The following is a 14,649-nucleotide window of genomic DNA, read 5'->3' as shown; positions in this document are numbered from 1 at the left end:
AAAAAAAAAGAAACCCCTCTCCTCCCCCCCCGTTTTAACATTTTACAGAATGTTGCCTTAAGGCTTTTCAGTTTTCTAAAGCAAACGTGAAGTTTCCGAGGGAAGCAGGTGTCCCACAAAACTATTCAACAACTCAATTTTCAGTTGGAAAATGTTTTGATGCTAAATATTCCCCCACCCCTGTTATCAGCATTTGGAGTCTAAATAACATCTAGATTTGCCTTTAAGCTGCAAATATATGGCAAAAAGATAAAGCATTGTATCAAAAAAACAATTTAAAAATTGCAAAGCATTACATTTAAAAAACATAAAGCAAAGCATTTTTGTCTCTTTCTTTTTATTCCAGAAAGTTCAGCAATACATAGTCATCGTTCAGGCTACAGATATGGAAGGAAACCTTAACTATGGTCTCTCAAACACAGCAACTGCAATCATTACGGTGACAGATGTGAATGACAATCCACCAGAATTCACTACCAGCACTGTAAGTATCAATACATCAGCACAATGATGCATGGACATGCAACGTGTTTGTAATTCATGGACATTTGATATCACTCGTCTCTGTTTGCTGGTCTGGCAGACAGAAAGGACTTGATAGATAACTGTGTAACAAAGACTTCCAGCAAAAGGAGGGGGGAAAAGGAGAATGATTCATGAACTAGCAAAACTATTTGGCTACCAGTTTCACTGAGGTATTAAAAGAGCTGAAAGAATATGGCAAGCAGACTGTGTCTGATTGCACCAAGGAGGATACAGTTGTTTCACAGCAATTGGTTGTCGACATATCAGAGTTATTACTTTGGAGTTAAATCCTGAGCTACAAGAGATTTCTTGGATTTAGTAGAGTGGATAAAATTTCAATAGTAGTAGTAAATAGTCTGAATGGGAACAATTATCCAGTAAATTGTATAATTTTCCTGATAACTATAATAGACTTATTTGTGTGTATGTGTAGGTAGTATAAGTATCTGTACTATGACACATCTGTTTTTCATCAGCTGAGCATCTTTCATGTATTAGTGCAATAAAAGTGTTTATTATTCTGTGCTTTAAGACTATTAATCTGGCTTCTTTGTGTGGAGGGAGAAAATGCAGAGGCCGAGAAAATGCGATCTAAGGGTACATAAGAAAAGGTGAGAGGTAAAATGACTTACTCCATTTCTTAACAAAAAGATTTGATTAGTGATCAACATTTGATCAGGGATCTAAGTAGTGCCGTGTCCTAAACGTGCACAGTGATGTCATGAAAAATGAAACTGACGTGGGTTCTCGTATGACAAAGTAAGACCGATAAACGGGGAATTAGTAAGTTTCCACTGTTTACATTAGCGTGAGTGTTGTCTGTCGAGCCAGATTTCACCAGCTAGGGGAAAATAGATTTTTAAATGAAAACAGGCCTTTTCCTCGTCTGGTGACCAAAAGCGGCAGTAGGGAAACAGGGCTGCAGGCTTTTTCCTCAGCACCATGCACAGCCCAGTCTGCCCTGCAGTCTGTCACTTGAGTGCTCTTTTAGGTGTATAGAAAGGATGTGCATCATATCCTAGGGTGCTCCGTTTTCACTCCATCATATATGGTATTTCAGTATTTCTTACTGTAGAGCAGATGCTGCCTTTGGTTCCACCTTCCAAGCTCCAGTGGGTTTCATGGTTGTTGCCAAAAAACACAGTTTGCTCAATACTTAGCTGACATGTATGAGGTGCCAAGAGCATCATCTGAGGTTCTGACTTCCTTCATCTCCCATTGCCTTCAGGGAACTCGGCACTGCCCAGGAAGTCCCTGAGTAGTCCCAGTATCTCGCCTGCGAGTCGCAGGGGCACAGCTCACCAAAGCTATTTAGGCACTTAACTCCTTCTTAGGCGCCTAAATCTCAGGGAAGATTAAATCAATGGGAGAGTTGAAATCACCAGGAGGTAAACAGCTGAAATGAGAGTACTCAGGCCTTCAAAGGCACATAGGTCCCTAAGAGGAGTTAATTGCCCTTGAGGATCTGTGCCTCGGTCTGCTGTAAATGTTATCCCAGCTTATATAGTCGTGGGCCATATGGTCCTAGTCCCTGCCAATAGGATTGCTCCTTCTTGTATGTTTTATAATGGCTTGCCCAATCTGATTTGCAACATCCCAAGCCTTGGACTTCATGCCAGAAAAGGGTGGGTGACGCCGATGCTTCTGGGGCCCCCTTATACTGCCAGGTAAATACTTCTTTAATCTTCATTTCAGTGAAAAAGTGATGACATCTAGTGGCCAAGTCGCTTAAGCACAGATGGAGGATCTTAAAGATTGCCCGGGCTCTGTCTCCAACTTAAAAGTTCATTTATGGAGTTTAAAGTTACTGTCATCGCTCTGGCTCCAGTGCTAACCAGGTTATGAGTAGCCATGTGACCATGTGACAGTCTTCCGGACGAAACCTCTTTGTATCGTGATTTTTGTAGGAGGGAAAGGGCTCTATAATATAAAACCAGCCAGAACTGTTTATGCAGGGCTGAATTTCATAGAAGGGAAGTTCATGGGGAATTGCATTCAGATGAACTTGGAGCATTTAAAGTCACAGCATGTCAGACCCAGGAAGGAGAAAAGCCACCAACACAATTACCCATAGAATCAGGTTTAATGGGTCAGAAAATGCTATGCTTCCTTCAAGCAGGAATGATGGGTGCCATTATTTCCCTAATTCCAATCTCTAAATGGAGTTTTGTGAGGGCCAGAAGAGCCTTCTCCAGTATTAAGGGGGACTATACCTATTTCAAACCCGAAGCCATTTTACAATGATATTGCCTTGTGGTGCTTTAGTAAAGATGACTTTCTGTATACTCTCAGATACTGTCAGAATCCCTGTACAAGCGGCTCCAAAAACAGAGTAGCATCATTTCTTGTGATGGGCATAGGAACATTATCAGTCTGTTCATTCATCTTAAACCTGAACTGAATTCCCTTGTTCCCCTCAATGACTCTGAAGTGTATTTTAATGCCAAAAAGGGAAGGGAAAAAAAGAAGAAAAAAAGCTTCCAATAAATCTACATCGCTTCTGAAGGTAAAGAAGCATCCCATGTTTCTTAAGACTAGGGTCTGTTTTTGAGGGATCGAAGCATATTGTTATTTAAAGTACTTCTGCGCTGAAATTCAATCGAGAAACAAAATAGGCAGAACAACTGCAATAGCAGTTTGCTCTTGGCACGTTGCCAGATGAGGCAAAATCAGGAACTATATTCAGCACAGAAATATACAAAAGTACACCCTATAGTGTTCCTAAATTACCTGTCATTCAAACTGGGTGGTTTTAAACTTAATAGTTTCTGGATATAAATGTAGCCCAGGAGGACACTGGAACATGCTGGTGTCACAGCCCGTGTGTGGAGCCAGGGGAATTAATGCAACTGTGTAAACTTTAACAACTGGACAGAAGAAGAAACAAAACAGCCATGGTCGCAGTCGGAAACAGGGGTCATCTGTGCAACTGGGGCAAATAGTTTGCTTGCACTTACAGATTTCACTGTAATTATACAGCAAATACAGGCTCAGGTGCAAAGGGCAGATTAATGAGTGCCAGTCTCACACATCAAAGTAAGTGCCTGGCCTTTATTATGATTGGAAAAGGTATTAAAGAGCACCCAAAAAAAATCATGTGGTTGTTGTCGTAAAAGCTTTGTGCTAGATGAGGAAAGAAAGGGAAGCCATACAATCGGGCAAGAGCTCCTGAAACCTATAAAATGAAAATGCTATGATAAAAAACCAGGAGTGACTGGTTTCTGAAAGGAAAGCGGGGCAGTTTATTTATCCTGGCCCTTAGTATATCACCTGGGAGGCCAAGGAGAAGGAGGCAGCTCTATAATATAAAAAAAAGACCTCTGCTTTCTCTTGTGAAGCCCTGCAAGAGCAGGATTTGCCATCTCTAGGTAGGAGACAGGATTTTTCAGTTACTGGGAGCAATGGGGAAGCAGCATGTCAGATGTCGGCCACCGACGGGGGAACCAGGAGACTGAAACTATGCGGTACCCTGTAAACACTGAGATACTGGTTGATAGATACTTAACCACGTCCTATTTAGTACAGGGCCGTGACCCACCAAAAACCTTTCTGCCAACTCAGGGACATTAGGAACCCCTGCTTTTTTTCATAGGCTCTTTATAGGATTTGAACTCTCATCATTGGGCTTTAGGGCAGTGGTTTTCAACCTGTGGTCCAGAGACTCCTGGAGGTCCACAGACCATGTCTGAGGGGTCTGCGAAAGACGACCATGATCAATGAAAAGTATGTGAAGAACCACACTTACAATCCAAAGGGGTCCACACCTCCACTGGAACTTTTTAAGGGGTCCACAAATTAAAAATGTTTGAAAACCACTCTTCTAGGCATTCAAATCTTCTGTCCTCAAAAGAGCAAGGGGTGCAGCACTGGCAATAGTCATGCAGCTTCTTCTGCATTGCCCGAGCAGTGTGCATTAGCTCTGTCCTGTAGCGTCCCCTATGCCTTTTCTACCTGAAGTGCCTTCAAAATCGACAGAGCCAAGTCTAGCAGTGGTGCTTGGGTTGGGGACCTGTCTCTTGGAAGAGGTGAGCCACATCCTCAGCTGGTTTAAATTGCTGTAGAGTGAAATAAGTCAAAAAGTCCACTAGGGACTTTTATTAGGAAACTGATTCAAGGATAGTCACAGAAGAGTCAGATGTTCGATTCTGTATAATGTTCAACCTCCTTCTTGTCCATAAGTGGGCCATATTCCCTGACACTTTTTAAGTATATGGGTAATCCCCCAGTTAGTCCAAATATTTCTTATCCATGCTTATCCAGCAGCCATAAGGACTGGAATCGCTGCAGTTGAAATGTACTTGCATAGATCTTTAAGACCCCCGACTAGATCCTCCTGTTAGATGCATCAAATCTAATCTCAAAGATTAACAAGAGTTGCTGGGACCTGCAAATCGATGAGCATTGTGCTTCTGAGATTACAGCTGGGATCTGGCAGGGCAGTGCTGGGTAGTCTCCGGTGGGCTTGCTATATAGAAGCCACTGAAATGGTAGAATTGTCCCCCTGTTTTGTTTTATGCACTGAAAGACAGCAGTGAAATCTGTAACTGCCTGCCAGGCAGGATGCCCTTCTGCAGCTCAACCCAGGATACAATTAATTGCTGTCCGAGGGTTTCCACTTTATCTGCGTAAATGCTTAATCAGAGAGGAGGAGGAAGTAAAGGGAGATCCATGCCCACACTTGACTCATATAAAGCCTATTTTTATCATATTCAATCAGGAACAATCAGGCTTGGAGAGAGGAGACGCAGATGAATTTGCATGATCAGACTTCTGTGTCTTAAATGTTAATTAAAAGTTATTTTAAATTTGCCTACTGTGCAGAACTTGTTTTTATAGTAGCCCATGCAAGGGAAATATTATTTCACCAGACTGAAGTGCTCATGATTAGCAGAGCTGTGGATTCATGGGAAAACCTGCCTAGCAATCAACCTTTCCTTTAGGAAAAAAAAAAAAAAGTAGAAGGAAAGAAAGAAACTGGGCTACTCGAGTTCTATAAGCTCCTGAGCCTTAGGAGGGCTTATTTAAAGCTACTTTAAAATTTGCCCTTTGGCACTGTGTTGAGAGTCTCCTATTCCAAGGCTGAACCCAAAGCAGGAAGGAACATATTTTAAAGGGGCAGATCTAGACCCGTTTTGCTGCTCTACTTAACCACAGCCCCGATTTCTGTGTTGAGCGGCTATGACAGAGGCCCAGGTCCTGCACAGGTTCACAAGAGGGGGCAGAGGCACGAGGGCATTTCTCCTACTTTGCATTCCCAACTCAGGTACCATGCACAGTAGAGATCCTTGTATGCAGGGCTTGAATACCCAGGAAATTGATTCTGGAGTATGGTATGGCATGGATTTAAAGCAAAATAAATCTTTTGCAATAACCCACAGGAGGGCACGCTTATTCTTGAATAGGACTGCCATTTTTTCTAGGTTATATTTTTTATTCCACAACAAGTGTGCACACATGGAGTGGGTATTTCAGAACAGCTGTCCCTGAATGACTCCCTGGGTGTGTCTACACATGTGTTTGAATGCACATTAGTCTATTTTAATGTGTATGAAACATGCTATTCAGTTGATGTGCATTAGAATAGGCTAATGCGCATTAAGCATCACTTTAAAACTGTGGAGCTTCTATAGACATGCAGCAAGGCTGCTCTGACGTGCTGTAAACCCAGCATGTCAGAGAAGACTTGATTAAGACTCCAACAGCCTCCAAGTCATGTGTATCAGCATCCCCGTGTTGAAAAAATGGCAGTGGGGTGCTTTGAACTAAAGCTCGTTCGATGAGCTTTAATTCAAAGTGCCTCACCACCATTTTTCAGTGCAGGGATGCTGATACACATGACATTGGGCACTTTTAATTAGCACGGCTTGCTAATTAAAGTGCCCCCCCCCAAGCACATCTATAACCTTTAACTTTCCTATGAAATATGAACTTTCATTTCTACCTGGGAGAACTTTTACAATCTTTTACCCTATGCCTGAAGAAAGGTGCTTGTGCCCGAAAGCTTGCAATTAAAGAATTTTTTTTGCAAAAATCTAGTTGGTCTGATATCTTTTATCACCACTACCAATGTGCATTAAAGCCCACATGTAGATGTGCCCCATACTCTTTAGTTAATGTGCATTAAGACAGGGTAATGTGCATTTTCCTAGTCGCTCACAATGGACGTGCTAGATTTAGGGCATTTGTAGACAACACATTAAAGTGGGTTAAACGCCCTTTTGCGCCGCTTTAATGGTGTTGCTGTTTGCATGAGTTTGCAAATTCAGCTGCATATTGCACGTTAATTCCAGCCATTGTAGCAAATTTGACAGCGTCATGCACCCTAAATGACTTTGGGGCACAGAAAACTAAAACACCTCTGAGGAGTTTTAGTTCACTACCTTACAGCCACGTAGGGAATCACCGGGCCCCGTGTGGCTCAGGGGCTCTGCAGCCAGCCCTAGCAGGCAGCCTGGCAGCGGCCTGGGACGGCAGGATGCACTGGGGGGGGTGGGGAACGACAAACCTGATTTTTTTTTTTTTTTTTTTTTTTTTTTCCTTCCCTGGAGCCTGCCTGAGCTGTGTGGGGGCCTAGTGCTTCCCTCTACAGCTGCGGTGCCCCCCCGGGACTGCCCAGGCTGGGTGCTGCGTGGCAGGGGCAGCTGCTGCCATAGAGGGAAGCACCAACCCCCATCCCCGTCCCACAGCTAAGGGAGCACTCTGCCTGCCAGCACCTCGCTCCCCCTCCCTGCCACCGGAGAGACTGGTAAGGACATGGGTGTACATGACACGGGGGTTTATTTCACCCTAAATTGAAGCAGTGTTTTTAAAAACACTGTTTCAGTTTAGGGAGAATTAAACCCCTGTGTCATCTACAAATGCCCTTAATGCTCATTACTAAAGCACATTAATGCACATGTAGTAGTTCCCCCCCTGATTTTTACCCTGCTGTGCTCTGGGCAGCAGATTCAGCTAGCCATAAAAGGAGCGCATCCTTGTTACTAGTTCATTGAAATATTTCATGGGGAAAAGCAGCCTCTGGCAGTCCTTCCAAACTGACTGAATGATCTTTCACATCACTATTTAATTAACGTTTCAGATTATGATCGTATCAGACTATTAAGTAATATTATTTTAGCAACCTGTCTTTTATACTTGACGGAATCAATCTGATCAGTTGAACACCACATACAACCAAGAGAAAAAAGAGATGTCTGACTAGAAAAGCCAGCCATGTGATCTCTGCTGCAGGCCTGGGGAATGCAAGATTTTGGTCTTGGTTCTGCTCTTGACTCAGTCTATCACCTTGGTTAGGTTACTTAACTTCCTGTGCCTCCGTTTTGCCATCAGTATCATTAATCCCTGGCTCCTGCCATTGTAGGCCACTTCATCAGAGAAAATCCCTTTCATAAACTCATCAAGCTTCATCTTAAAAGGAGTTAGGTTTTCTTGCTCCCACAGTACTTATTGGAAGACTGTTCCAGAACTTCACTTCTCCCATCATTAAGTTATATACATGGGTAATCAAAGTAATGTCCGGTCCTTTGTAGACAGCATTTCAGAGAGCTATTAATATTACCAGTGCCTTATGCAATGGCACTAATACTTCCCGATCTCTGCTATTTCTGCTCCATCTTCTGAAAATGGCTCCCAGGAGCCATCCAAGGATTATAGTCACCTTTCCCAGAACCACATCACATGGTTCAAGTAGTCTCATTCAGAAGGTAGATGCGAATATTCTGCTCGGTTTGCAGATTTCTCACAGTACCTTAAAAAGCCTGCAAGCAAAGATGGTCTGAAATCCCTTTCTGTGGGGTATGCAGTAGCTGGAAAGGAGACGCATGTCTGCATAAGCTAGTATCAGTGTAGCTCTCTACAAAGTTGTATCTAGTTGAAGGCCACCAATAAGAGCATTACCAAATTGTGGTAGCTTCATTTGGCTGGGATCTGGGGGACATTTTATTTGGTTTCTCACTGCATAGATCAGCCTCTCCTAAGTATAGTTTCAAATGGGGGGTCAAAAAAGCAAAAGCCAATCAAAAGCATCAACTTTTAGTAAAAACGGTGCAATGCATTGAGTTTCAAGTGGCTTTGATCCCAAATCATAACTTGGCCTAGGTTGCTGTAGGTTTGTAAAATGCCCCCTCTTCACCTCTTTAGCACCAGTAGTCTCAGAAAAGCTCCTGTGCTGACGTGAAAACTGTGAAGCATGCCAGAATTCAAATAACATCTCAAAACAGAGGATCTACCAACAAATGGCAACATCAGTGCAATAAGGAATCGGGATGAGGACACAGCTGCATAGACAAGGAGACATGTGAGATGAGAAAAGAAAGAAAGAATATTTTTACACATGCAATTTGACCAGCAAGTCCACCGTCTCCTTTTGCTGTTGCTACTTCTTGGCCAACAGCCTTGCTCTAATTAATTATTTATGACAAAGGTTTTCATGAGGCCCTGGAATATAATTAAGGGCAGAAAGTCCATTTCAATTTAAAAGCACTGAATTCTTAATTCAGGCAAGTCAAACTGATTTGCAGTTTCTACTCTTCCCTGTTTGTGTATTTAATTGAAATGCAGAGGAGATTCAGTGTATATGCTGGCAGTAGCCTAACCACTACTGGGCAGATTGGGTTCACTTGCATACAGTTATTTACTTAGGTTACAAAGTGATGGCTCCAGAAGAGCATATCCTTTACTGTGTAGTTTCATCCATGTTCATTTTGAGTGAAAAATGAGCATAAGGCTACAGTCAGTTGGGATTTTACATGAAAGCACAATTGGCTTTTAATAATAAATCCTGTCTGCAGAACCTTTCAGAGCTCCTGTGCTAGCTTTTATCTGAAAAGCAGTGCAATAATGTAGATTTCTTCACTGTGGCACTAGGACTTTCTCCTTGGCAGCTTTGACTCATGCTGTTCACCTCTATCCTCCTTTTTGGCTCGAGTGACAACTGCCTCCGAGTTATGCTGCAGGCACTTTGGCAATATAAAGACCTGTGGACTCCAGGCAAATCTATCCCCAAATAGTCCCAGGTTTTCTGAACAATGCACATACAGCCTGTACATGCAAATGGCCACAAAACAGTCTGTACCATAGTTGCACACTCAGCCATAGCACATGCCCTGTGCAAGCAGGTGCATTTTTGTGAACATCAAGGCTCTCATACTTTTCCAAGTATCAGCCCAGGCCCAGATCCTCCAAGGTATCTTTGGACCCCACTTCTATTGATTTTGTGCCATCCCAACCTGGGACAGACCCCTCTTTAGGATATGTCCACTGCTCCTCATCCTAGCGTACACATCAGCACGGCTTTGTTCAAGTCCTGCATTTGATGGATTCCTCCTGCATTGCTTCATTAAATACTACTGTCTGTGTACAAGGGAAATCTCATAATGCTTGCATATACTGAGGTGTGCTCCCTAGAGCTGGGTATAACTCTGACCCACCCTGTAAGCCATTGATTCCCCACCCTGCTCCCAGCCTACAACCATGTCTGATCACCAAAGCTTTGAAACATTTACAGCATACCTTGACCCAAATTGAACTCACAGCTCCATCTTCACAGAGAATGAACCAACCCTCAAACTAAATTTTACAGACTGGACTCCTCTCCTCTTCTAGTCTTAGGAGACTGGCATCACCGCCGCATGTCACTTCCCTGCAGCTGGGAGCTCTGTGCGCCAGGGGTAAGGAATTAACTCCGGGTCCAAAGCCAACAAAACTGAAGCTGGGATTTTCAAATGCACCCAGGTGACTTAGAAGTACAAATCTCATTGCAAGTCAGTGGGCTTATGCCCCAAATGTTTTTTTTTTTTTAATCCTGACCCCTCTCTTGAGGTGGAAGCGCTGTTTTTGTAAAGGAAACAGCTGCATAAAAGTTGTGACTCTTTCCAGGGCTCAGCACTTTGCCCAAGCTGCCCACCATTTTCTTTACAGACTGCTGCAGAAGCAAGAGACACTTCACACTTTCTCCTGAAGACTCACTTGCCTTTTGCTCCTTCTTGAACTGTTGCCCTCTACATCTGGAAACAGGCAACTCCTAGTTTTTGGGGAAAGTGAATAATATTCAGTGTCTTAATGAGAAAAGCAGGTGCTACACTTTTTGCAATGTCTTTTCTGATCAGGCTGATGCCGCCCTTCAGAGAAGGGATACGATCATCACTTTCTTGTCCATTTGATACTATGGAACAGGGCAGAAAGGATCGATGGATATACTTAGAGTGCACACAGTTTTAAATAAAATCTGTATCCCAGGCTTCAAACTAATTACACTGATGTAAGTATAATGATTCTATATGTATGTTCTATTCTCCATGATACATTTTCCTTCTGTATAAATCCCTTTATCTGCACATAAATTCACAGTACTTTTCAGATTATTTTTAGGATTTTTTTTCTAATTTTTCCTAAATTAATCATGCACAATGGTAAAAACCAGATGGCATTTTGGTCTCGTAGCTCTGATTCCTGAGCATCACACTGAAGATGGGTTATTAAGTTCAAGGCTCTATTTAGCCTGATTCTGCCCTGTATCTAATTAGAATCAGATAGACTGTTCCTTGTAAATGGGTCAGTCGCACAGAAAAAAAACATCAAATGCAATCTTGAGATTGCAAAAAAAAAAAAAGAGAGAGAGAGAATTTTATTTCTGTTCATTTATACCTGCTTGCTGGTTAAAAGAAGAATTAAAATGAGGTCATTAAACTTTCCTTGGAGACAAACCCCAGACCTCAGTGGTAATACGATTAATCAAATGTAAAAGTGAAGCTTCCCCGAATGCATATAACTCATTTTTATAAAATATCTAATTACTGAAACGCAGTCTGCTAAGAAATAAAAAGTGGGGGGGAGCAAGAAATTAATTGCAATAACAATTCAGGAAGATAAAGTTTTTCTGAATTAGGTCTATACAAGAAGCTAAATTGAGTTGATTAAGTAATTTTGGTTTGAGGAACACCCAGGATGGAAGTTAATAATAATGAATTTTTCAGACATTGGAGTTGAAAATTGCCAAAGATCAGTACATTTAAAAAAATGGAAACAACAGATTCATTACAGATTTTAATTTCCTGTTGCCAAAAAAAAAGCAGTAAAAAATGCTCTATTGGTCTCTCTCAAATTGGACACATGTACTATTTGGTTTAAAATCAAGAATAATGCAACCGTCTCTTTCTACACTAGAAAGAACAGTCTCAGCCAATTACAGCTACAACACCAGACAGGAGGTAGAGCCCATGGCAGTATTCATCCCCTGCTTCACAACACATAAGTCGTTGAAATCTTAAATTGATGGAACAACCTCAGTGCATAGGTACAGCGTAAGTACATGCCTAGCTGGGGTTTATATAGCATTAGGAGCTCTCCTAACTTCTCAGTGATGGTATACAGTTCCCATTAATGAGCACGAACAGCAGACAATAATAGCAACCGTAATAATAATAATGCTAGTAGTAATAATTGTAATAGTAATGGCAATAACAGTAATAGCGATGATATTTTTGGCTCAATCTTATAGATCTCCCATGCTGGTTTTTGTTCACGCATGGGTGTTTCATACCGTCAGTTCGCACGCACAGGCTGGGTACTGATACGAGGCTACACGCTCTCTGCAGAACGGTGCAGCCACCTCAGCGATTGCACTGCCTTGTCATACACCATTTGTCATGAGCCATTTCATTTGCAACATCTGGCTGTGTTATGTCTCCTACTGGAGGTCTTGCTTAATAGCGTCTCATCAGCAGTTTCCTTCTTCGTTTAATATATACTGGATCCGAAGGAAGAAACCATAAAACCCAATCCTCGTAATATGGATCATGTAATAATGGGGATGAGCTGTCCAGACTGAAAAAGCGCTGCCCGCACCAAAATGCTGGTGATATAAGCATGCAACATTACCAGATGCTGCCGACAAAATGCCCATAATTAAATTAAATGCTCTGCGCTGTACCTAGCTAGGGATGAGTCATGAGGCAAAACTCAGATGGTCTCTACCCAGCTGGTGTTGGGCAACATTACTGTAACCGCTGGTATATTCTTCCTATCAAAAAATGGCTGTGTGGAAAATGTCGTTGGAGGAATAAAGCAAATGTTCCTGCTGCTTGGGAGAATTTTTGACTGATTTGCAGAAACAGGCATTTACACTGCAATTTAGCAAAGCATTTCAGTCTTTGCTTTGAATTCAACAGGTGCTTCTGTCCATTAGCCTCATTGGAATTTAGGCATGTTTTTAAAGTGTTGAAAGGGGTGCAATTGCCTGCAGACTTTAAAGGAAGGCTGCAGTTTCAATGCTTTGGGTGGAGATCGAAGTCTTTGACACGAGCAGCTGAAAATCTGGATCTCACTTTGTAAGTATCAGATGGGTAGTAACACGTGCAAATCAATGAATCGTCCAGGCGGTTATTCTTTTTCACAGACAGTCACTCCTTCTGAACAGACACTTACTGGTTTGTCGTTGCACACTTCCATTTTGTGTGTGAAACTGGCACCTGTTTCAAAAAAAGCAGCCCACGGCAGCATCGCACCTTGGAAGTATGAGTGGCAGGCAGGTATTTTTAACATCTTGAGTGCTATATGTTGTCATACCGCAAGAGGCTTTGGACTAAGTTTTAAAAGCGCCTCTGATTTTGAACACTTTAATTGTGCGTGCAGATCATTGTGCGTGCAGATCACGTGAACTGACCGTGTTGTGAGGGCACGACGTAAGTGGACTTCTAAATGCTGATGGTGCTTTTGCACACACATCACAGCGGTGCACACGCAGGTTTTCTGGCTGTGTTCAACTGCATGCGATAAATGAGGCGCACAATTGAAGGTTAGATGTGAAAATTTTGCCTGGTAGATGCTGAAAATTGGTAGTTCAGTAAAAAAGCAGAACAAGTGCTGACCTAATTACAAACTGTAAATAGGCAATGACTTTAAAAGGGATCAGAAGCTGAGACCTTTATTCATTTGTGCTTCCCTTTGTCGTTGTTTCAGAAGTATTGCTTTGTGGTTTAACCATCGTGACAGTTGTGATTACAGATGCTTTCTAACCGAGCTGAATTGATGTGGCCGATTTCAGAAGAGTAGGCTCAGCCTCATTTCCCGACTTAGAAGAGCCTTCCCACAGCCATAGCCCCTGACCTCAACAATTTTCTTATCTCTGTGTAGTCTCTCTCTATAATTGGGTGTTTTGAAATATAATCTACCTCTTGCAGTTTTGTGATGCATTGTTTTAGATCCGTTATATTCCACCATGCCTGGCTTTGTTATACTAGAAACCCGGCTAATGCCATAAAATCTGCTAAAGGCAATCAGGACTCGTAGTTGAGATATCTTTTATTAGACCGACAAGATTTTTGCCCCCCAAAATTCTTTAAAATATGCTATACCATTTAAAATACACTATACCATTATGGGCCAGCGATTAACACCGTGTGTCACAAACAGGCAGAATAAATTCAAGGCAGCTCCCCATATGTAATGGGTTCCTTTGGTGACTAGCAACGCGGCATCTTGGGTGCTGATCTGAATTTGAGAAATTTGGTTATGGACAGTGACTCCCTCATTTCTAGAGGCTGACAACACACCTCTTCTGAAGTTTGCCAGTTTTTTATGGGAGGGCATCTTTTTAATTTTTCAGGGTCCTGAAAACATAACTAGCCTAAAAACGGGGTGTCATTTTAAGGAGATACGTGGTCAGTTGAGAAATTTTCTGCGACGTACTCAAAAAAAAAAAAAAAAAAAAGAAGAAAAAACCTAGCGGAGGTTTTAGTGCTGTGAGTTTTCTCCTGTCAGGTATTTCTGACTGTCCAAGGTGCCTTGAGCTTTGCGCAGGGAAGGATCAGACACACAGCGCCGCCAGAATTAGAAAGAGCGAGGACTTGCAAAATGTTTCACGTGGCTTTTTACGCATGATGAAACTTTTCAAACTGTTAGGTTTTATGAAGTGAAAAAGTATACTAATTGCAAAGGCAAGTGTGCAAAAGAAAGAATGCCATTCTCTTCCCATCAGGCATCTCAGTCATGTATCAGCAGGCGTGCTCATATCCCCGCACGCACAGAGCCTCCCTCGCTTTTTTTCTTTCTCCCCATGTCCTCCCACCTCTCTCCTTGCATATTCCTTTTATGCGTGCGCTTTTCTCTTTTGTTCTGTGCAGACTT

The 14,649-nt window shown here is 42.3% G+C and overlaps 1 protein-coding gene across 1 annotated transcript in view; it reads left to right on the top strand.

Annotated features, from left to right (window-relative positions):
• Positions 1 to 14,649, top strand: part of CDH4 (cadherin 4) — an 806,448-nt gene that overhangs the window by 741,333 nt on the left and 50,466 nt on the right. The window contains exon 8 of the mRNA XM_019509758.1: positions 347 to 484. Coding sequence (XP_019365303.1) covers positions 347 to 484 — 138 coding nt within the window. The remainder of the gene's footprint in view (positions 1 to 346; positions 485 to 14,649) is intronic.

This window comes from Gavialis gangeticus, unplaced genomic scaffold, assembly GCF_001723915.1.
Source record: "Gavialis gangeticus isolate Ggan-Ray unplaced genomic scaffold, GavGan_comp1, whole genome shotgun sequence".
In the NCBI taxonomy this organism is placed as follows: Eukaryota; Metazoa; Chordata; order Crocodylia; family Gavialidae; genus Gavialis; species Gavialis gangeticus.
Note: the sequence above shows the minus strand (reverse complement) of the source record. Positions and strands in the feature narration are given on the sequence as shown.